At 42.4% G+C, this 23027-nt stretch overlaps 1 protein-coding gene across 2 annotated transcripts; it reads right to left on the reverse strand.

Annotated features, from left to right (window-relative positions):
- Nucleotides 1–329: 329 nt before the first annotated feature.
- On the reverse strand, nt 330–11587 carry akr1a1b (aldo-keto reductase family 1, member A1b (aldehyde reductase)). Of its 2 annotated transcripts, none has more exons than XM_029750566.1 (9): nt 11386–11587; nt 10237–10338; nt 9956–10075; nt 4375–4526; nt 3919–4114; nt 1834–2033; nt 1214–1286; nt 954–1040; nt 330–670 (listed from the first exon to the last, which is right to left on the reverse strand). In XM_029750566.1, exons 2-9 carry the CDS (start codon nt 10330–10332, stop codon nt 605–607), a joined length of 990 nt encoding a protein of 329 aa, XP_029606426.1. In that variant the 5' UTR covers nt 10333–10338; nt 11386–11587; the 3' UTR covers nt 330–604. The 2 variants fall into 2 exon arrangements, with proteins under 2 accessions (XP_029606426.1, XP_029606427.1); XM_029750567.1 differs by lacking the exon at nt 11386–11587 and adding an exon at nt 10918–11314.
- Nucleotides 11588–23027: the final 11440 nt, after the last annotated feature.

Genomic DNA, 23027 nt, shown 5'->3' on the forward strand with positions numbered 1-23027 from the left:
CAAATCAAAAATGTACTTTTGAACGTGCAACATTTATATAAAAAGCTCCCCACCTAGCACGATTTATAAAATAAACCAAAACTTAATCAGAATCCTTCTTTCCATCCAGGTGACCGGGTTTGTGGTGTGCAACAGGAAGTCCCCAACAGAATATCTGTCTGTCTAGCTGGGATATCTTCTGTCTGGGCCAAGAGGATAAAATTGCTGCAGCTGTATACTAGTCTCTACATATACATTGTCATTTACATATGTTGAGTTGGTGGGATGTAGGTACTGGGCTTGGTGAAAGATGGGATAAATTTTAATTACCAATCAGTCAAAGCAAATAATTCAAGGGCAGTAACAAAACATTTTTATTATGAAGAACACAGATGCTATGTCCTAATACACTCTTTCTCCACCACCATGACAACTGATCTGACAGGAGCTGGACTTTCTACCAACCTTTCCCCTAAAAAAAAAAAAAAAAAACCACTTCAAAAGAGTTGTCACTCAGGAGGATTATGACAAAAGAAAGCCATTTAATTGGGACACAGCCTAGGATGGGGTTGAGGAAGGGGAGGGGGTTCCCAAAGGCACAAGTGGGCAGCAGTTCGGGATTTACTCAGTAGGGGTCAATGAAGGGGTAGTGTGGATGTCCTGCATCCCTGGGGACGGGCTTCCCATCAACCTGCAACAACAATTGGAAAAAAGTCACGAGCTAGCCAGGAGTCGGACATAGAATCTTCTGATCGGCAGTCAGACGCGTAATCCATTGCCCCACTAGCCCACTGACAACTGCTATGGTAGAATATCAACAGAGACACTATTTTGGTTGCTTAATTCAACCAACTGATTACATATAGTATTAGCCCTCTATGAAACATTTAACCATTGTGAGCTGGCTATCACATTCTCTGGTCTCACAGCCATTGTACACATATACCAGTAGAGGGAGCTCTAAAGTCACTCACTGTGATGGTTGGTACAATATAGCGCCATCCTTTGTTCAATGCTGTTATACACTTCATCTCTTCTGCTGCAAGGGTAAAGTCAAACACCTGAGGATACACACGCATTTTAGATTACGAGTCCACTCAGTAGTCAAATAATTACATGGGACTTATGAAAACAGTTTATGGGTAGAAATAGTAATAGAGCTTTGGTTTCTTGCTGTAGTAGACTGAATTGTGCAGCAATTTACAATTATAGATCGTCAAACAGAATAACCCACCTGGATATTCTCTTTGATCCGAGCCTCGGTCACACTTTTAGGGATTGTCACCACTCCTCGCTGCGTCTGCCATCTAGCAAAGAGACAAGATGTACATGGTTTGGTTTGAGACCAAATAGGTTACATGAAAAGCAAGATCTGATCACTAGACCATGTGTTTTATTAATTTATTTTATGAATTATTGTGCTAAAAATCAGGAGGTCTTGATATATCGTACTGATACATTTATCCTGCCTACCTAAAGAGAAATTGGGATATTGAAAAAAAAAGTTACGATTTAAACAGGAGTCGAATCTAGAAACTTCTGATCCGTAATCAGACACATTGTTATCCATTGTGCCACTAGCCCGCAGATTGGGTCAAGGCAAGGTGTGTGTTTGTTTGTTGCGCATTTATTTTACACCCGTTTCACTGTACAGACGCAAGAGGATGGGTTCATCACCTTTAAGTTGTGGAAAACATGGCATCACTATCCTGCTGATAGGCTCATGGCATAATATCAGTTTATATTCCAAACATAATCAATGTGTTACTGGTGTCTTTATTTCTGGAATTTGATATGACATGGGGATGCTGGGTTATCATTGAGTAAAGAGTACTAGGCTAGAACATTACTCACCTAATGATAATTTGTGCTGGGGACTTGTTGTACTTCTTGGCCAGGGTGCCGATGGCTGGTTCATCCAGGAGGACGGGCTCGTCAGGATGCTTCCATGCCCGATCCGGTGACCCCAGTGGGCTGTACGCTGTCATCACCAGGCCCCTGTCCCGGCAGTGTTGCAGCAACTCCACCTGAGCCAGATACGGATGGCTTTCCACCTGAATAACAGAAACCACAACTGTCAGCGGGCTAGCAATGGATGACTACGGATCAGAATATTCTAGGTTTGACTGCTGTCTAGCTCTTAAACTTTTTACCAACTGATCTTTAGGTAAGGAGGAATAATGTACACACAGCACATGCCACATAAAGACCTCCCTATCTAGCAAAACTCAAATCATGTTCTAATATTTAACTCAACAAACACTTGCTGTATTTCTGACAGGGACATGAAGAGACAGTAGGGGGAGGGTTGTATGCAAGGATATTGGAGGAGCGATGGACTGAGAAGACTGGTTGTGGTAGTGACAAACACCACCCCTTTCACCGGGCTAGTGGCGCAATGGATAACGCGCCTGACTACAGATCAGAACATTCTAGGTTTGACTCTTTGCTCCCGAGTGGCACAGCAGTCTAAGGCACTGCATCGCGGTGCTAGAGGTGTCACTACAGACCCTGGTTCGATCCCGGGCTGTATCACAACCGGCCGTGATTGGGAGTCCCAAAGGTCGGCCACAATTGGCCCAGCGTCGTCCGGGTTAGGGGAGGGTTTAGCCAGGTTAGGCCGTCATTGTAAATAAGAATTTGTTCTTAATTGAAATTCTGAACCGACTTGCCTAGTTAAATATAAAAATAGTTTCTCAACTGATCTTCAGGTAGGTAGCTAGCAGGGTTTCCGTTAGCTGGTAACAGCCGGCTTGTAGCCGTTTAATGCTTTTTAGCCTTTCATTGATTGGAACACATTTGACCGGTCATGCTTATCAGTCTATGGGTTAATTTGCATAATTCTGTGGGAAGTTTATTCATTATGCATCTTATTTATCTCATGCACAGCATACAGATACAGAGCCTTCAAGCAGAACATCTGTCAGACATTGTTTTAAGCGCAACAATTCTAATTGCAATTGTGTGTTAAAAATAGTTTTTGGGGCACGATTAAAAATAGCTAATATTTGTATTTCTCAACCGGTAATTGAGGCATTCTTCCCATTCGCCACTCAAATGCATAGTCAACGGAAGGCAGGCTTCAACAGCGCATCACACCTCTTTGGATGAGCTGGTGGTAGTATGCATTTTTAAAACATAGCTACTTAAATTGTTTGAAACCTGAACGTTTTACAAAATATGAGGCATGTTTTACCTTGCTTCAAAGTAGCCTAGGCAAAATCTTACCATATCCGTGGAGGCAATTATTTTATATAGACTTCCATAAGCCATTGAAACCAGTAGCCTATTTCTCTCATGTTCTTTTTTAAAAAATTTCTATTTCATTGTCCGGTAGCCAGACAGTTTGGAAAGTAAATGGCTATTGCTGTAAAGAGGAGACAATGAAAAGACATGTCTTTTAGTAATAAAAATCCTCAACTTAATTGAGCGAACAACAGTAGGCCTATAGCCCATCTTGACGCCAACTGAGAGCATTGGCTATATCCCCGGTGAGTGTGCACTGCGCATACTCACTTTATCATTGTTGGGTCAGTGCCACTTAAGTTTTTGGACAATCATTTCCTCCTCCAGTTAACATGGACGAAAAATTGCTTCCCCAAACTTGAAAGTCGTGCGCCGCCTATGCATACAGTAGGCTACTGATTTTTCTGTTTGTTACTCATCTTGTTGGCTGAGGAAAAGTAAATATGGACAGTTATACTATCTTCAAAATGTGCAGTAAGGACACACCTCATTGCATCCTCGACTTGCATGTTCTGTTAAGATGAATTACCATAATATAAAATGTGATTTCTATCATTCTGAGCATCGTGGGTGGAAACCCTAATCAGGGTCTGGTACATTTCTCAACTGTCCGGTAAATTAAAATGCATTTTCATAACGGAAATCCTGGTAGCTAGGTATAATGTACGCACAGTCAACACATCTTCTCCTTACCTGAAGCACAGTGGGTTTGATGTTGGCTACAGACAGCACGTCGTCTATCTGTCTGCTGTTGAAGTTGGACAGGCCGATAGCCCTGATCATGCCCTTCCCCACCAGCTTCTCCATGGCAGCCCAAGTCAGCTTGTAGTCGATGTCGTCATACAGCAGGGTGCCGTCCTCTGACTTAGGGAAAGGAGCGTCACCTTGTCTGTGGGAAAGGTAAGGGGAAGTACGGGCACAATGTTACCACTGAACAGTATAGGATGCCCATACAGTTTGTGTAGTTACACAACCCCTGTAATGTGAATTGATCATTGTAAAAATTATTAAAGCAAGTTTAATACCCAGCTTGAAATTAATTTAAAAAAAAGGATATTCTGCTAGTGTCTGGCAATCCTATAAATGTTTTGCTGTATCATGTTCAGTGAGGCTAGTGCCTCTCCAGAACCCATGATGGATGCTACTCACTGGAAAGCGTAGGGCCAGTGGATGAGGTAGAGATCCAGGTACTCCAGCCTCAGCTCTTTCAGCGTCTTAAGCAGAGCGGGCTCAACATCCTCTGGGTGATGCTGTGTGTTCCACAGCTTAGAGGTGATAAACACATCCTCTCGCCTCAGGGCCTGTATACAGAGACAGGTGTAAACAGAGAAACACATACCCCTTTACTTGACCCCATCATCGGGCTAGTGGCACAAAGGATAACTTGTGTGACAAGTCCCAAAAAATAAATATACATACTGTTGAAGTCAAATGTACATACACTTACGTTGGAGTCATTAAAACATCTTTTTCAAACACTCCAAAAATGTCTCGTTAACAAACTGTAGTTTTGGCAAGTCGGTTAGGACATCTACTTTGAGCATGACACAAGTACTTTTTCCAACAATTGTTTACAGACAGATTATTTCACTTATAATTCATTGTATCGCAATACCAGTGGGTCAGAAGTTTACATACACTAAGTTGACTGTGCCTTTAAACAGCTTGGAACATTTCAGAAAATGATGTCATGGCTTTAGAAAATTCTGATATGCTAATTGACATAATTTGAGTCAATTGGAGGTGTACCTCTGGATGTATTTCAAGGCCTACCTTCCAACTCAGTGCCTCTTTGCTTGACATCATGGGAAAATCAAAAGCAATCAGCCAATACCTCAGAAAAATAATTGTAGACCTCCACAAGTCTGGTTCATCCTTGAACAGGCGTTTGGAAATTGCTTCCATCTGTACAAACAATAGCATGCAAGTATAAACACCATAGGACCACGCAGGCGTCATACCACTCAGGAAGGAGACGCGTTCTGTCTCCTAGAGATGAACATACTTTGGTGCAAAAAGCGCAAATCAATCCCAGAACAGCAAAGGACCCTGTAAAGATGCTGGAGGAAACAGGTACAAAAGTACCTATATCCACAGTAAAACGAGTCCTATATCTACATAATCTGAAAGGCCACTCAGCAAGGAAAAAGCCACTGCTATAAAACCGCCTTAAAAGCCAGACTACGGTTTGCAACTGCACATGGGGACAAAGATCGTACTTTTTGGAGAAATCTCCTGTGGTCTGATGAAACAAAAATAGAACTGTTTGGCCATAATGATCATCGTTATGTTTGGAGGAAAAAGGGCAAGGCTTGCAAGTCAAAGAACACCATCCCAACCGTGAAGCACGGGGGTGGCAGCATGTTGTGGGGGTGCTTTGCTGCAGGAGGGACTGGTGCACTTCAAGGCATGGCATCATGAGGATGGAAAATTGTGGATATATTGATGCAACATCTCAAGACATCAGTCAGGAAGTTAAAGCTTGGTCGCAAATGGGTCTTCCAAATGGACAATGACCCCAAGCATACTTCCAAAGTTGTGGCAACATGGCTTCAGGACAAAGTCAATGCATTGGAGTGGCCACCACAAAGCCCTGACCTCAATCCTATAGAAAATTTGTGGGCAGAACAAAAGCACGTGCGAGCAAGTGTAACCGATGTGAAATGGCTAGGTGGTTAGCAGGGTGCGCGCTAATAGCGTTTCATTCGGTGACGTCACTTGCTCCGAGACCTTGAAGTTGTTCCCCTTGCTCTGCAAGGGCCGCGGCTTTTGTGGAGTGTAACGATGCTTCGAGGATGGCTGTTGTCGATGAGTGCAGAGGGTCCCTGGTTCGAGCCCAGGTAGGGGTGAGGAGAGGGATGGAAGCTATACTGTTAGACAAGGAGGCCTACAAACCTGACTCAGTTACACCAGCTCTGTCAGGAGGAATGGGCCAAAATTCACCCAACTTATTGTGGGAAGCTTGTGGAAGGCTACCCAAAACGTTTGACCCAAGTTAAACAATTTAAAGGCAATGCTACCAAATACTAATTGAGTGCATGTAAACTTCTGACCCACTGGGAATGCGATGAAAGAAATAAAAGCTGAAATAAATCGTTCTATTATTATTTTGACATTTCACATTCTTAAAATAAAAGTGGTGATCCTAACTGATCTAAGACAGGGAATTTTTACTAGGATTAAATGTCAGGAATTGTGAAAAACTGAGTTTGAATGTATTTGGCTAAGGTGTATGTAAACTTCGACTTCAACTGTACATACATGTATATAACATGTAAAAAGTGTTGGTCCCATGTTTCATGAGCTGAAATAAAAGATCAGACATTTTCCATACGCACAAAAAAAAAATCTGTGGTATATCAAGAAGCTGATAAAACAGCATGATCATTAGACAAGTGCACCTTATGCTGGGGACAATAAAAGGCCACTAAAATGTGCCGTTTTGTCACACAATAGTGCCACATGTCTCAAGTTCAGGGAGCGTGAAATTGTCATGCTGGTGGCAGGAATGTCCACCAGAGCACTTGCCAGACAATTTAAAATGTTCATTTCTCTACCATAAGCCACCTTCAATGCGTTTTAGAGAATTTGGCAGTACGTCCAACCGGCCTCAACTGCAGACCACGTGTCAGCACGCCAGCCCAAGATCTCCACATCCGGCTTCTTCACCTGCGGGATCGTCTAAGATCAGCCACCCGGACAACTGATTAAACTGTGGATTTGCACAAATGAAGAATTTCTGCACAAACTGTCAGAAACCATTTCAGGGAAGCTCATCTGCGTGCTCATCGTCCTCCCCAGGGTCTTGAACTGACTGCAGTTTGGTGTCGTAATCAACTTCCATGGGCAAATGCTCACCTTCGATGGCCACTGGCACGCATCTTCACGGATGAATCCCAGTTTCAACTTAACCAGGCAGACGGCGTGTAAGGAGTCCTGTGGGTGATGGGTTTGCTGATGTCAGCGATCCCGTTCTGTGAGCTTGTGTGTGGCCTACCACTTTGTGGCTGAGCCGTTGTTGCTCCTAGACGTTTCCACTTCACAATAACAGCACTTACAGTTGCCCGGGGCAGCTCTAGCAGGGCACTCTGATGAAATGACTTGTTGGAAAGGTGGCATCCTGTGACAGTGCCACATTAAAAAAGTCACTGAACTCAATTTTATACACCCGTCAGCAACTGCAAACACATTGAAGGGGCATCCACATACTTCGGTACACACGTGTGTGTATGCAGCAGCGCGCTGACAGATATATACATACACAGTGGGGGAAGAAAGTATTTGATCCCCTGCTGATTTTGTACGTTTACCACTGATAAAGAAAGGATCAGTCTATAATTTTAATGGTAGGTTTATTTGAACAGTGAGAGACAGAATAACAACAAAAATATCCAGAAAAACGCATGTCAGAAATGTTATAAATTTGCATTTTAATGAGGGAAATAAGTATTTGACCCCCTCTCAATCAGAAAGATTTCTGGCTCCCATGTGTCTTTTATACAGATAACGAGCTGAGATTAGGAGCACACTCTTAAAGGGAGTGCTCCTAACTGCAACTTGTTACCTGTAAAAAAGACCCCTGTCCACAGAAGCAATCAATCAGATTCCAAACTCTCCACCATGGCCAAGACCAAAGAGCTCTCCAAGGATGTCAGGGACAAGATTGTAGACCTACACAAGGCTGGAATGGGCTACAAGACCATCACCAAGCAGCTTGGTGAGAAGGTGACAACATTTGGTGCGATTATTCGCAAATGGAAGAAACACAAAAGAACTGTCAATATCCCTCGGCCTGGGGCTCCATGCAAGATCTCACCTTGTGGGGTTGCAATGATCATGAGAACGGTGAGGAATCAGCCCAGAACTACACGGGAGGATCTTGTCAATGATCTCAAGGCAGCTGGGACCATAGTCACCAAGAAAACAATTGGTAACATACTACGCCGTGAAGGACTGAAATCCTGCAGCGCCCGCAAGGTCCCCCTGCTCAAGAATACATATACATGCCCACCTGAAGTTTGCCAATGAACATCTGAATGATTCAGAGGACAACTGGTGAAAGTGTTGTGGTCAGATGAGATCAAAATGGAGCTCTTTGCCATCAACTCAACTTGCCGTGTTTGGAGGAGGAGGAATGCTGCCTATGACCCCAAGAACACCATCCCCACCGTCAAACATGGAGGTGGAAACATTATGCTTTGGGGTGTTTCTGCTAAGGGGACAAGACAACTTCACCGCATCAAAGGGACGATGGACGGGGCCATGTACCGTCAAATCTTGGTTGAGAACATCCTTCCCTCAGCCAGGGCATTGAAAACAGGTCGTGGATGGGTATTCCAGCATGACAATGGCTCAAAACACACGGCCAAGGCAACAAAGGAGTGGCACAAGAAGAAGCACATTAAGGTCCTGGAGTGGCCTAGCCAGTCTCCAGACCTTAATCCCATAGAAAATCTGTGGAGGGAGCTGAAGGTTCGAGTTGCCAAATGTCAGTCTCGAAACCTTAATGACTTGGAGAAGATCTGCAAAGAGGAGTGGGACCAAATCCCTCCTGAGATGTGTGCAAACCTGGTGGCCAACTACAAGAAACGTCTGACCTCTGTGATTGCCAACAAGGGTTTCGCCACCAAGTAGTAAGTCATGTTTTGCAGAGGGGTCAAATACTTATTTCCCTCATTAAAATGCAAATCATTCTATAACATTTTTGACATGCGTTTTTTTGTTATTCTGTCTCCAACTGTTCAAATAAACCTACCATTGAAATTATACACTTATTTCTTTGTCAGTGGGCAAACATACAAAATCAGCAGGGGTTAAAACACTTTTTCCCCTCACTGTACATACTAACTGAAATAACCGGTACCCCCCTGTATATAAGTCTCGCTATTGTTATTTCACTGCTGCTCTTTAATTACTTGTAACTTCTCTTATTCTTATCTGTACTTTTTGAAACTGCATTGTTGGTTAGGGGCTCGTAAGTAAGCATTTCACTGTAAAGTCTACACCTGTTGTATTCGGCGCATGTGACTAATACAATTTAAGTAAAAATCTCAGCAATATACACACAATACCCCATAATGACAAGCAAAAACAGTTTATAAATTTGTGCAAATGTATAAAAAAATAATCATATACCTTATTTACATAAGTATTCAGACCCTTTGCTTATGAGACTCAATTGAGCTCAGGTGCATCCTGGGAGAAAAAAACGAATACATTTTAGAATAAGACTAACGTAACAAAATGTGGAAAAATTCAAGGGGTCTGAATACTGTTAATTCTAAATAGTATAATCTAATCTGTTCAAAACAGTGGCAGCAAATGCTGCAGTTGTCATTCAGTTTGACATGCAAAAGTGAAATATGTGCATTTATGCTGTTGTTCAAATGCACAGATCGATTTATACATCTTCTCAAACTACCAGTAGTTCGAAAACTTGGCATCATTATTCTGTCGTGCTGCTTTGTTGACAACTCCAACCACCTCACACCCCGGGTATTCAGCCAATCAGCAGCTACCGCTGGACTAGCACATCTCTGTCCTTCTCAGTATCTCCCGCTGATGTCTATGGTATCCACATTGATAAGCCTTAGATACTATACTTGTAGCTCTGGGCCAGGGTGTTAAGTGTTTGCTTGAGCCTTCTTCAACGACCACTGAATAAGAAGACGACTCAAGCCGCATGTAACGCCCTGGACCAGAGCTACCATGTTCCTTGGTGTTGGCTTACTTTGTCAGGGCCAAGCGTCTCCTGCAGAGCCTCGCCAATCTCCACCTCGTTGCCATAGATGGCAGCACAGTCGATGTGACGGTATCCAGCCTGCAAAGCCCACACCACTGCCTGTTTCACCTGGAATACAGCACAACCCAAGAAGGCAGCCATTGTTACAAAGACCCCAACAGCAAGCCCATATTGATACTACACTCCATTTTGATACAAACCTAAATTAGTCGGGATAAATATTTGATTCAAAAGATGAATGGTTAATCAATCACGTGTGAGGCACCTACCTTGCCAGGTTCGCTCTTCCATGTTCCTAGCCCGAGGAGAGGCATTTTCCGCCCGGTGTTGAGAACAGCAAAGTCATTTTTACCTGCCACTGCCATGTGTACCTGAAAGACAAGGCAGATGCCACAGCCGTTGGGACATTCACATTGAGCATCTCAATAGTGTTAAGTAGCTATTATTGTGTCCTCTCCATGATCATGTTGAAAACCTAACCAGTACATTCACCTGCTGGTGGTAAAGAAAAGGTGACAATGAAAGGAACCAAATATCCTGCCCAGCACTCCCCCTGGCCTGATCCTCCTGCCTCTGGTTCATAGGACTTCTGACTGTCAGCTAATTTCGATTAACCAGAACTAAAGGCTTGCGTAATTGGCCAGCTGCTTAATTACAGTTCTATGGTACCAGTTATGTTAACATAGATCTGTCCACAAGAGAGTAACTGTCAGCGCGCTGCTGTTTCCACAGATGCACGAGATTTGAGTCCACACCTGCACCCTCTGTCACTGGTCTAGAACTACTTCCTTCGCCATTCAGTTGAGTTTAGTCAGCTAGAATCACTGGCTACAATAGGCTAGCCTATTGCACCTTTTCTTAGCTAATACTCCATACTAGAAATAAGACCAGTTTCTAATAGATGGAACTAAAAGTCACAGTGAAATTAGTCCAATAATAGCTCCACTTACCCAGTAGAAATGGTGACTTAAAAATCAAGGTGTGCAATCGGAAGTCGGCTACAGTCAAACAAAGCCTGTCTGCAATCAACTTGCAATTAACGGGGTAGGGTGGACAACTGTTTAACTGTTGCTGTCTGCCAGTTATTAGGCAATCCTCCAACAAACGGACACGCAATGACACTGTATCGTGCAATAATCATGCATACTGGAATAAGTAACCCAAATGTCAGTACATGATGATGTTTTCGATGTCAGTGAATTTAAATGACATTCCCTTCGCCATTACGTTTAACGTAATGTATCTCTAATCATCTCACCTGTTTTACATTACATTTTACACGATTGAGAACAGAATCTATTCCAAGGATATTTTATTAGCAGATTTTTTGCCCAGTTCCACCTACAGTAATTGAAATCAAAACAATAAACTGCCATAACAAAACGACAAGCAGCTGTATTCATACAGTTCCCACTTACTGTTACAGATACCAATCTGCAAAACAACCTATATATTCTTCAACGGCCCGGTCACAAATATAAAATGATTAGCTGTTTCAAAAATCCGAACTCATTTTTCTAAGATTTCCGTTTCCGGGGTTTGATCGCATTTTTATCCTGGTGCAGTTATAATGCGCGTTCAAAATAACTGGGAATTGGCAAAAAGCGAGCTCCGACTGGGAAAATTGATTAACCCTAACCCTAACCCTCTTTCCAGAGCTCCGATTTTACAACCTGAAGATCACTGATTTGAACTCGGAAAAAAACTAGGTCAAATCATGACGTCAGTGACCTTCAGGTCGGAAAGTTGGAGCTCTCGAAAGAGGCCAAAGTTCCCGACTTGGAATTCCGAGTTGTATGACCATTAAAACGATTTTACCAGTGGAGTTCGTTTTTTTCTCAGTTTTTTCGAGTTCCCAGTTGATTTGAATGCGGCATAAAGAACGATCGTACAGTCCACAGACAGGGCTAATTTGTCTCCACTGTGCAAGGAACAGGAAGTGGCCATGGTTAGACGGGATCCAACTTTTGTCAAATTAACGTCAGATTTGACTTTTCGTATTCGAACACACCGACTGCGTTATTGCGTTTTAATACACCAGAAGTACATTCATTTCCAATGGAACGCTACGTTTGCCTTGTAACATTGCGTTGCAGAGGCAGTTGCAGTGCGTTCTGTGTGGTGCATACCTTGGGTTTATCGAACGTATGCATCAAATTGTATGTGTATACTTACTTGACAGAAAGCAGCAAAATGTGAATGTTGAATTTTTGTTGCACACATATCCAGTAAACAAATGTGGGATAACATAATAAAAACAGTTTGACTGTAGAATTTCTTCACATTTTTTATTCATTCATTTGCCAAGTATATTATTTATTCGATGACATCCACAAATGAATTATGAGAGCCTATAATATAATTTCCCTCCAAAATGCAGTTTTGGAGCTAAATGCAATAATAAATATTCAAGATAGCTCTTTCAACAATGAGACCAACGTTGAGGAAGGTGGTCTTGATCGCGTTGTTGGGCCGGGAACAGCCCCGCAGGTCTGTGTAGATCCAGAGATGATTAAAGTCCCGAAAGCAGGCAGGGGAGTTCCACCGTCTCATTCAAGAGCTTCGACTGTTTGTAGAGGAATTCCGACGTTACTTTCGTCTGGACCGAAGCCAGTTCGATCACCTGCTCCAGATGGTTGGAGCCAGGTTCGCCCGGGAGTCCATCAGCCCAGTTGAACGCCTGGTGATTTGTCTCAGGTAAGCTAAATTCAAGTACATTTTTAAAGCATTTGATACCATAATTGATTGATATTTGATACATTGTTTTTATGTGCAACCTAGCTAGCTAAAGGGCTCTCTAGTTAATAGTCCCTATTTGACATCAGATGTACTTTTACAGAATGAATGTTCATTAGAACTTTTCCCAAAGTTGGTTTATAATCCTTTTTTAATTATGCAATGTTACCAAATGAAAACAAAGTTGAGGTGCCTTCTGCCCTGATGAAGGTAGGCTAGTCTTCTCCAGGACCCATTGTTGTTCAAGACAGTTACAGTCATTCATTACGTTCTTATTGGACTCACATACACTCTTAGAGAAAAAGGTCCCAAAAGTGTCCTACTGCTTTCCACATAGGATAACCCGTTTTGGTTCCAGGTATAACCCTTTGGGGAAAAGGTTATACATGGAACCCAATAGGGTTCTACTTGGTTCTACTATATGTAGTAGGGGAACATCAGACATGGCCATAAAGAGAGAGAGGGCATGGCACTGGAGATCTGAGGTACAGAGAGTAATGGAGGAGAGGTGTGTGTGTGTGTGTGTGTGTGTGTCTTGTCGTGGACGAATCAGAATTAGTTGGGTAACATAGATAATTAAGATGTTTTATTAGTATAATATGCTTATTTGAGGTACTTGTCATTAGAAAGTGTCCATTGGACTTTGGTGTCTTTTCAGTTGCATGTCTACCTTAGCTGGGGCTCACACACTTGGGGCCCAGAGAGGGGAGAGGTCAGACTTGTCATCATGGGAATGTGTCTTTACCTATTTCTTAAACCATGTGAAGGGATGCGTGATTAATGGGGAACCAATGACTTGTCTCCACAATGTCTGTGAGCAAGTCACTCCCTCCTTTTCTTTATTGTGGGGAGGATTATGGCAGTAAATGGACCCTTGTATGTCCTCTTAGATCTCACACTTATCCTGTGATAATATATGGCCTAGAGGCTCACTCCCCCCAGTGAGCCTGTCCAGGAGTGGGGTCAAGAGGGGGTTTGCTTGAGATGGGAGTATCTAGAGTTGACAATTGATATATGCCATTGGATGAAATAGTTCTGTTCAATACCGTACCAGGGAGGGATGGTTCTAAGGAGACCAGATACTGGGCTATACCATTAATCCTGTTGACATAGCAGTTACTGTCTGATGTGTTTTATGGATATCTGTCATACAAAACTTAACCTTTGTGAACTGTTACTAAGTATCTGTGGTTTGTCAATGTACGTTGAAGGGGGGTGTATCGTTGCTATAAAAGATCCCTGTAGCCATTCTGTAATCACCTTCCTGGTTCATTCGAGAGAATGCATTATTGGGGGTCAAGAACTTTTGCAAAAGTATCTTAAGTATTAAAGATGTAGTTAACTCGGACTGGTGTGTTTAACTCTCCTCATTTGGTAATGCAGAAATTAGCCACCACAGTCTCTGTCTCTGGAAAAAAAAGAAAATAATGTGCAGCCATAACACAGCTAAACAAATGGCCCCTGGATGTCATGGACCAGTCAATGGAACATAACTTCACAAACAGTTTCAACACCCTGGTTTTCAAGTGGTTTTAAATGAAAGAAACAGCCGGAGAACCCTTTTAAGTAGATAGTACCATTCTTTCTAAGAGTAGAGTTGGCCTGGGCTACAGTTTATTGATATAGTCATAGACTGAATTGTACTGTTTCAAGGCATTGTTAATGATGGTTGATGAGTATTACAATATAATTAGTAGAGCATAATAAACAGTAATGAGGTAGCTATATGAGTAGATATAAGATGTGGGTGGAATTCAAGTTACACACAATATTGATAATTATTTGAAATTATATTTTAGATTCTTGGCGACAGGGGACTCCTACAGGACCATTGGATTCAGCTTCCGAGTTGGATGGTCCACGGTGGCAGGCATTGTCCCCTCTGTGGCACAAGCCATTTGGGACTGTCTGGTTGGTGAATACATGCCTGTCCCCAAGGAGGAAGACTGGAGGGCCATCGCTGCTGAGTTTCTGGAGGGGTGGAATTTTCCCAACTGTCTTGGCTCCATTGACGGGAAACATGTAGTAATCCAGGCTCCACCGTGCTCAGGTTCGCAATTCTACAACTACAAGTGTACATATTCAGTTGTACTCTTGGCTGTAGTAGATGCCATCTACTATTTCCGTGTTGTCGATGTTTGTGCTTACGGCAAGGGAAGTGATGGCGGTACCCTCCGGGACTCTGCCTTCGGCCAGGCACTTCAGGATGGCACCCTGGAGATTCCACCACCTGCATCACTCCCTGGGGCTGAAGACCTTCGGACCTGTTCCCCACATCTTCGTCGGCGACGAGGCCTTCCCTTTGAGACCCAACCTCATGAGGCCCTACACTGGACGCCAGCTGCCATTGCCAAAGCCTGTAAGGATCTATAACAAACGACTGTCCAGGGCAAGGTTAGTTGTTGAATGCGCCTTTGGAATTCTGACAGCCCGGTGGAGAATGCATTGGAGAGTGCTTGGTCTCAGCCCCTCAAATGTCGGTGCCTGCGTGAAGGCCACATGTGTTCTCCACAACTACCTGCGGAGGTCATTCCAGGAGCCGCTCCGGATGGAGATGGGCACGCCAAATGGTCACCTACCTGATGTCACCAGGGCAGGTGCCAACAACGCCCCCAGACAGGCACTCCAGGTGAGGGAGAAGCTGACCACCTACTTCTCATCGCCAGCAGGTGAAGTCCCATGGCAGTATGCCGTGGAGTAAAACTGCTCTTTTAAGAGCCCCCTAACACAAAGGTTTTTTTAATTACCATCCACCGTTGTCCATAAAATAGCATTTCTTCCCCAGATTACTTTATGTATCATTGTCTCTCTTCATTTGGAAGTTATATTTAAGTGAAATTTGGGAGTAAAGACCACACCTTAAAACCCCTTCCCTCTCTCATTAACGTCAGTATTATACACACCTGGCATGGTACTAAAGGTGAGCGGGAGCACTAATTAAGGTTATACGACATACTGTTAGTATGATAACAAAGGGAAAGGGTAACCTAGGGTCCATACAAATAGTTCAGCTTACCACCATGTTCACTGGCCTGACAAAATACAGGTGGGAAAAAAAGGAATTAGGAAGAGAATGTGTTTTTACTTCCATCTTGTCTTAGATCTGCAAAGGAGTAGGGAAGAAATAAGCAGATTAAGTCTAAATGAGATATTAATAAACAACTGACTATGAAAACATCATTTAATAAGTATTCAAGTACAGGAAAGAACATGACAGGTATGTGTGTTGTAAAAATGTTAAAAAAAAAATGTAACTATTGAAAGAGGTGTGTGTGTATGTGCGTGTAAAAATAAAAAATAAATGAATGTGTAGCCTATAATCTGTATGTCACGTCCTGACCAGTAATAGGGGTTATTTGTTATTGTAGTTTGGTCAGGACGTGGCAGGGGGTATTTGTTTTATGTGGTTCGGGGGTTATGTGTATGTAGAGGGGTGTTGTATTTATGTGTTCTAGGGTTTTTGGTGTATGTTCTTGCTTTGGTATTCTAGGATTCTAGGTTGTGTATTTCTTTGTTGGTCTGGTGTGGCTCTCAATCAGGAACAGCTGTACATCGTTGTTTCTGATTGAGAGAACTGTTAGTGTCGTTTTCGTAATTGTATACGTGTTTCATTTTGTTTCACCTTCTTCAATATAAAAAAAAAGAAGATGAGTATACACTTCCCTGTTGCATCTTGGTCCTCCACACATGACACTCGTTACACTGTAAGAGAACAACAAGAGCATGTATTTTTGGCACAACTGCAGACCCATACAGGGACTACTCATAAAGCCTAGACGTAGTAGGGGAACATCAGACATGGCCATAAAGAGAGAGAGGGCATGGCACTGGAGATCTGAGGTACAGAGAGGAATGGAGGAGAGGTGTGTGTGTGTGTGTGTGTGTGTGTCTCTGTCTCTGAAAAAAATTAAATATTGTGCAGCCATAACACAGCTAAACAAACAAATGGCCCCTGGACGTCATGGACCAGTCAATGGAACATAACTTCACAAACAGTTTCAACACCCTGGTTTTCAAGTGGTTTTAAGTCAAAGAAATACATTCACCTTTAGTCTTGTAAGAGACCCAACAAGAGCATCTGTGAATTTTCTGGTGTATGAGTGTCAATTCAGAAATCTATGTAACACTAATAATGAATGCTATCCTAAGACTTTATAAACAAATTACTTTATGAATTGACTGAATTTAAACGGAACTGACGTGTGTGAAAAGAAAGGTACAATGAGGGAGGTCAAAACAACAACCAGACACCTCCTCTCCTCTTTCTGTCCTTCCTGTGAGCTGATCGGCTAAATTGACTCCATTTCTGAAAGGGAAGAGGAAAACAACACATACAAGCTTAACATAATATAACACCATAAAAGGTGAGATTTATGTTAACTAAATACTGCTTGTATAGTGTAGTTAGTGGCATAAATATTGGAACAGTGTGGTAAAGTTGGTAAGACTTGCTGTTTACTCATGGAATTTGTATTTCAGATCAAAAGATGAATATGACAGGCAAATATTTAGACAGCAAACTGTTGTTTTAGGATATTTTCTAACCCAGAAACAACAGATATATATTTGCCTCATATTAATACTTTCATCTGAAATACCAATTAGCCTACATGACTATACTGTAAAAATGACCTACTTTACTTCACTGTCACAACACTTATGACTAGAGGTCGACCGATTATGATTTTTCAACGCGGATACCGATTATTGAAGGACCAAAAAAAGCCAATACCGATTAATCGGCAGATTTTATATATATATATATATATATTTGTAATAATGACAATTACAACAATACTGAATGAACACTTATTTTAACTTAATATAATACATCAATAAAATCAATTTAGTCTCAAATAAATAATGAAACATTTGGTTCAATTTGGTTTAAATAATGCAAAAACAAAGTGTTGGAGAAGAAAGTAAAAGTGCAATATGTGCCATGTAAAAAAGCTAACGTTTAAGTTCCTTGCTCAGAACATGAGAACATATGAAAGCTGGTGGATCCTTTTAACATGAGTCTTCAATATTCCCAGTGTAACAGTGTAGGTTCCGTCCCTCTCTTCGCCCCAACCTGTGCTCGAACCAGGGACCCTTGCACACATCAACAACTGACACCCACGAAGCATCGTTACCCATCGCGCCACAAAAGTCGCGGCCCTTGCAACGCAAGGGGAACAACCACTTCAGGTCTCAGAGCGAGTGACGTCACTGATTGAAACGCTATTAGCGCGCACCACCGCTAACTAACTAGCCATTTCACATCAGTTACACCAGGTAAGAAGTTTTAGGTTGTAGTTATTATAGGACAATTTCTCTCTATACCATTTGTATTTTATATACCTTTGACTATTGGATGTTCTAATAGGTACTTTAGTATTGCCAGCCTAGTCTCGGGAGTTGATAGGCTTGAAGTCATAAACAGCGCAATGCTTGAAGCACAGCGAAGAGCTGCTGGCAAATGCACGAAAGTGCCGTTTGAATGAATGCTTATGAGCCTGCTGCTGCCTACCACCGCTCAGTCAGACTGCTATATCAAATCATAGACTTAATTATAATATAATCAGAAATACAAGCCTTAGGTCAATAATATGGTCAAATCCGGAAACTATCATTTCGAAAACAAAACGTTTATTCTTTCAGTGAAATACGGAACCGTTCCGTATTTCATCTAACGGGTAGCAATCATAAGTCTAATATTCCTATTACATTGCACAACCTTCAATTTTATGTCATAATTACGTAAAATTCTGGCAAATTAGTTCGCAACGAGCCAGGCGGCCCAAACGGTTGCATATACCCTGACTGCGTGCAATGAAAGCAAGAGAAGTGACACAATTTCCCTAGTTTAATATTGCCTGCTAACCTGGATTTCTTTTAACTAAATATGCAGGTTTAAAAAAAAATATTTCTGTGTATTGATTTTAAGAAAGGCATTGATGTTTATGGTTAGGTACATTCGTGCAACGATAGTGCTTTTTTCGTAAATGCGCTTTTGTTAAATCATCCCCCATTTGGCGAAGTTGGCTGTCTTTGTTAGGAAGAAATAGTCTTCACACAGTTCGCAACGAGCCAGGCGGCCCAAACTGATGCATATACCCTGACTCTGTTGCCCAGAACGCAAGAGAAGTGACACAATTTCCCTTCTTAAAAGAAATTGATGTTAGCAGGCAATATTAACTAGATATGCAGGTTTAAGAATATATACTTGTGTATTGATTTTAAGAAAGGCATTGATGTTTATGGTTAGGTACACATTGGTGCAACGACAGTCCTTTTTTGCGAATGCGCTTGTTAAATCACCCGTTTGGCGAAGTAGGCAATGATTCAATGATAAATTAACAGGCACCGCATCGATTATATTCAACGCAGGACAAGCTAGATCAACTAGTAATATCATCAACCATGTGTAGTTAACTAGTGATTATGTTAAGATTGATTGTTTTTTTATAAGATACGTTTAATGCTAGCTAGCACCTTACCTTGGCTCCTTGCTGCACTCGCATAACAGGTAGTCAGCCTGCCACGCAGTCTCCTCGTGGAGTGCAATGTAATCGGCCATGATTGGTGTCCAAAAATGCCGATTACCGATTCTTATGAAAACTTGAAATCAGCCCTAATTAATCGGCCATTCCGATTAATCGGTCGACCTCTACTTATGACACTACCTGTGATGTGGAGGAGAAAAAAACGTACCATTGAACTCGGCTTCGAAAAGCAGCTGATTTTATCCTTGACTGCTGCTTTTCTTTGCTGAGGCAGCCTCTTCAGTGTTGGCACCAGGCTCATGACAAAGAGGGTCTCTTCATCCTCCTTCCTGTGAGCATCACGTTGGGCTGCATCCCTGTCGACGACTTGGAGGAGCCTCTGCTGAAATGAGTTGAGTGGATCTGGGGGCTGGTACCTCCGATGACGCCTGTGTGACGGCGACGTTGTTCCTCTTCGTTTCTCTCTCTGTTTCTCTCCACGGCCACATCCTGTTCAATGAGGTCCTCAGTGGTCACTTTCTTGAGGTTCATAATAATCTCAGGTGGTCCTAGATCCAGAGGTGCTTCCTCCATTTCATCATCTTCCATGGCTGCACCGGTGGTGGTCATACTTGTGGATGGTGTAGACATTGTAGAGGGTCTCGCTCCACCGGTGGAGGCGATGGTCGCACTTGTAGGTGACGTTGAGGGTCTTGATGCACCGGTGGCGACAACACTTGTGGATGACGTTGTAGAGGGTCTGGTTGTAAAATTGCCACTCGTTGCACTAGGCACAATAAATGGATCCAGAAAAGAAAGAATGTGGCAGAAGCGCCAAGGCTGCTGGCCTGAAGCTGCTGACCCAGACCTCTTCTTCCCTTTCTCTGCCCTTCTCTCTCTCTGATACCTGTCCCTGAGTCCTCTCCGCTTCCTCCTACAGTCTTCTTCTACATAGATATGAACATGATAAGCCAAACCATTACCTAGCATAACTATAGTTATTAGATAGCCATCATGGACACACACACAGTTATCTGACGAAATTATCAGGGGTACAGTAGTACCTACCATTTCTATTACTATTTATCTGACATTCACACTCTTTCAAACATTATTATTTGGTAAAGTTATCAGGGTAGTAACTATCATTATTTATTTGACTATTTCTTTCACACACACACCTCATTGGCTAGGTTAGCAAGCTAGGTTAGCTAGCTAGCCACATCTAGCACAAGCTCACTACTAAACTGACCTGGCAATCCTACTATTGTGGACACTTGTCTCCAAGCAGCATTTTTTTGTGTTTATGTCCCTGTAGATGTCAGCAGTTGTGTCAAAAAGACACGGTTTTGAGGATACTGCAAAAATGATTCTCTCCTCCATGTGTCCAACCGCATGCGACCATCTGCAAAAGATACCTGCATCAGTATAGTTGCCTAGCTGCGCAAAATGTTATGCAGCAGTGATGCAATGACGCAGTCGGTGTGTTCGAAGCGTTAGGAGAATTTACGCAGCAGGTTAGGATAATTAATGTAACAGGTTAGAATAATTAGGCTTGTGAAAATGGTTAGGTTTGCTAAAATGCAAAACATTTCAACTTTTGACTTCAAATCTGCAATATGTAACTTTTTGAGCAACCCGACTAAATTCACATAGACATGTGAGTTATAAATCTGTAATTCTCGTTGAAAGCAAGTCTAAGAAGCAGTAGATATGTTCTATATGCACTATTTCTTTGCTTCCCAGTCTTAAGTTTCGTTTTTGCATCTTTTACTTTCAGTTTTGGACACCAGCTTCAAACAGCTGAAAATACAATATTTGGGGTTTATTGAAAGTATATTTCACAGCGGTTTAGATGCTACAATGATTCTCTACAGTCTCGATGCTTGTTTTGTCACATAAATTGAAATTAAGCAAAATAATAGAATTTTAGCAACCAGGAAATTAGCGATTTCTGCATGGTGCATCTTTAATTAGGCAAAATCGGGATCCCTTCTAGCCATGACCAGAGTAAGTTGCCGCCACTATTTCGATGTAGTTTCCTGTACTAGAGAGGAAATGCACGTTTAGGTTCCACCTCCGAAGAATGAGTTTACCACAAGCATAAAGTAAAAATGGGCTATATCGTCAAAATGTATGCAAACAAAAATGTGCTTTTTGGTCTAAATGTAAGGTTATGGATTATGACTGACTTTTTATGACTTCGGAAGAATGATGAAGGTTACTTCACAGGAGGTTTGTGGATCTTAATTAGTATAGGCGGGCTCGTGGTATTGACTGGAGCGGAATTAGTGGAATGGTATCAAATACATCAAGCACATGGTTTGATGCCATTCCATTTGCTGTATTTGATACCATTCCACTTGCTATGTTCCAGACTTTTTTTTATGAGCCATCCTCCCCTCAGCAGCCTCCACTGCTACTTATACATATTCACAAATTGGGTGTGGGAATCTCCACATGGAGTTGATAAACATCAAGTAGGGCACTGACAGCTATCACTGTAGCGAGCTAGCATTAACCTTATCTAGTTAGGTATCTTGCTAACTTTATCTAGATAGTTATCTGTTGTTGCTTGTTTTTTTTTTACTACACCATATTCCAAAGATTAGCCAGCTTGATCTATGGCTGGCTCTGGAGCTGGAATTGATTTAGGGAAAACTTCACCACAGATGGAAACCACTGGCCTTGCCAGAAGATACCAACTCTACCGTTATGCTTGTTTACACTGAGCTGCACTGGGGTCGGAACGCAATCATGGTTACATTAAGACACCATCAAATTTGGAGTATAGTGGCATATCCCATCCCTGCATTGAGGTATGTTTTCCGACCAATATCTTGCACCGGCTCCACGGTGTCAATGTAACCATGAATGCATTCTGACCCCAATGTAGCTCCGTGTAAACAAGATTTTGACTTTGCTATCTAGTGTTATCTCAAGTTTTGGAATCTTCCATGAATTCCGTCCGCGAATTCATAGAAATAGTTAGGAAGAATAAGGTGAAGCTCCGGAAATATGGATAACTATTGAAAGATAGCTGATATGCGTTTTCCTACATTGTAATGTACACGGTGCAACCTTTGGTAGGTATGCTGCTGGCAGGCTTTGGCTGCACTACAGCAAAGCCAAGTTAGCCTGTCTTTCTATTCAAAGCAAAAGGTCGGCGGACCAGCCAAAATGCTGCAGTAACAGTGTCCATCATACAATGTGAGCGTCTGGTCGGATAGGCCCTGGCCCAGAACTCTCTCACCATAGAAAACAAAAACGGATAATTGCCTGTGTGTGTGAAAATGTAAGTGTCCATTGCCCTAGGCAAACACAACACACTGGGGAAAGCCCCTAGTTCACCTGCAACAGCGAGAGGGGAGTATGTGGACAACTGTAAATGGCCGGTTAACGTGTTTGTCAGACAGAACCCTTGGCCAGAATGAGGGGTTAGGATGGAGGTTGACACTTCTTTAATCTGAACTCATTCGGAAACATTCAACCTGGGCGTCAACACTAAAAGACCCTGAGACATTAGAGGCACCAGAACTATAGTGGTGGACGGAATAGGAGTGCATAGCCTTCCGCCACTGTATTTGGTACCAATAGGGTACACATGCCTCTCTCAGTTTGGCCTTTGGGCCTGTGAGAAGGTGCCAATGCCGATGGCAAGCACGTCAGGATGACTGCCGAGTGCCACCTTTCTTAAAACGCAGTCCGCTGCCTGTGGGCAGGGACACCTTGCATTTCTTGAGGCGAAACGCAGTACTGGATATGGTAGTTTCGCTCTGTGGAAAGAAGAGATGGGTACTGATGCCCTTCAGTGTAACAAAAGAATATGGCAACCCCAACAACACACTGCATAAGAC

This window comes from Salmo trutta, chromosome 4 (genome assembly GCF_901001165.1).
Source record: "Salmo trutta chromosome 4, fSalTru1.1, whole genome shotgun sequence".
Taxonomy (NCBI): Eukaryota; Metazoa; Chordata; class Actinopteri; order Salmoniformes; family Salmonidae; genus Salmo; species Salmo trutta.

Coding starts and splice junctions, on each gene's coding strand:
- akr1a1b (XM_029750566.1), bottom strand. CDS start 10,332: ATGGCAGTGGCAGGTAAAAATGACTTTGCTGTTCTCAACACCGGGCGG. Junction 4,527..9,955: donor AGACGCTTGGCCCTGACAAA/GTAAGCCAACAC, acceptor CTCTGTATACAG/GCCCTGAGGCGAGAGGATGT. Junction 671..953: donor ATATTGTACCAACCATCACA/GTGAGTGACTTT, acceptor TTGTTGTTGCAG/GTTGATGGGAAGCCCGTCCC.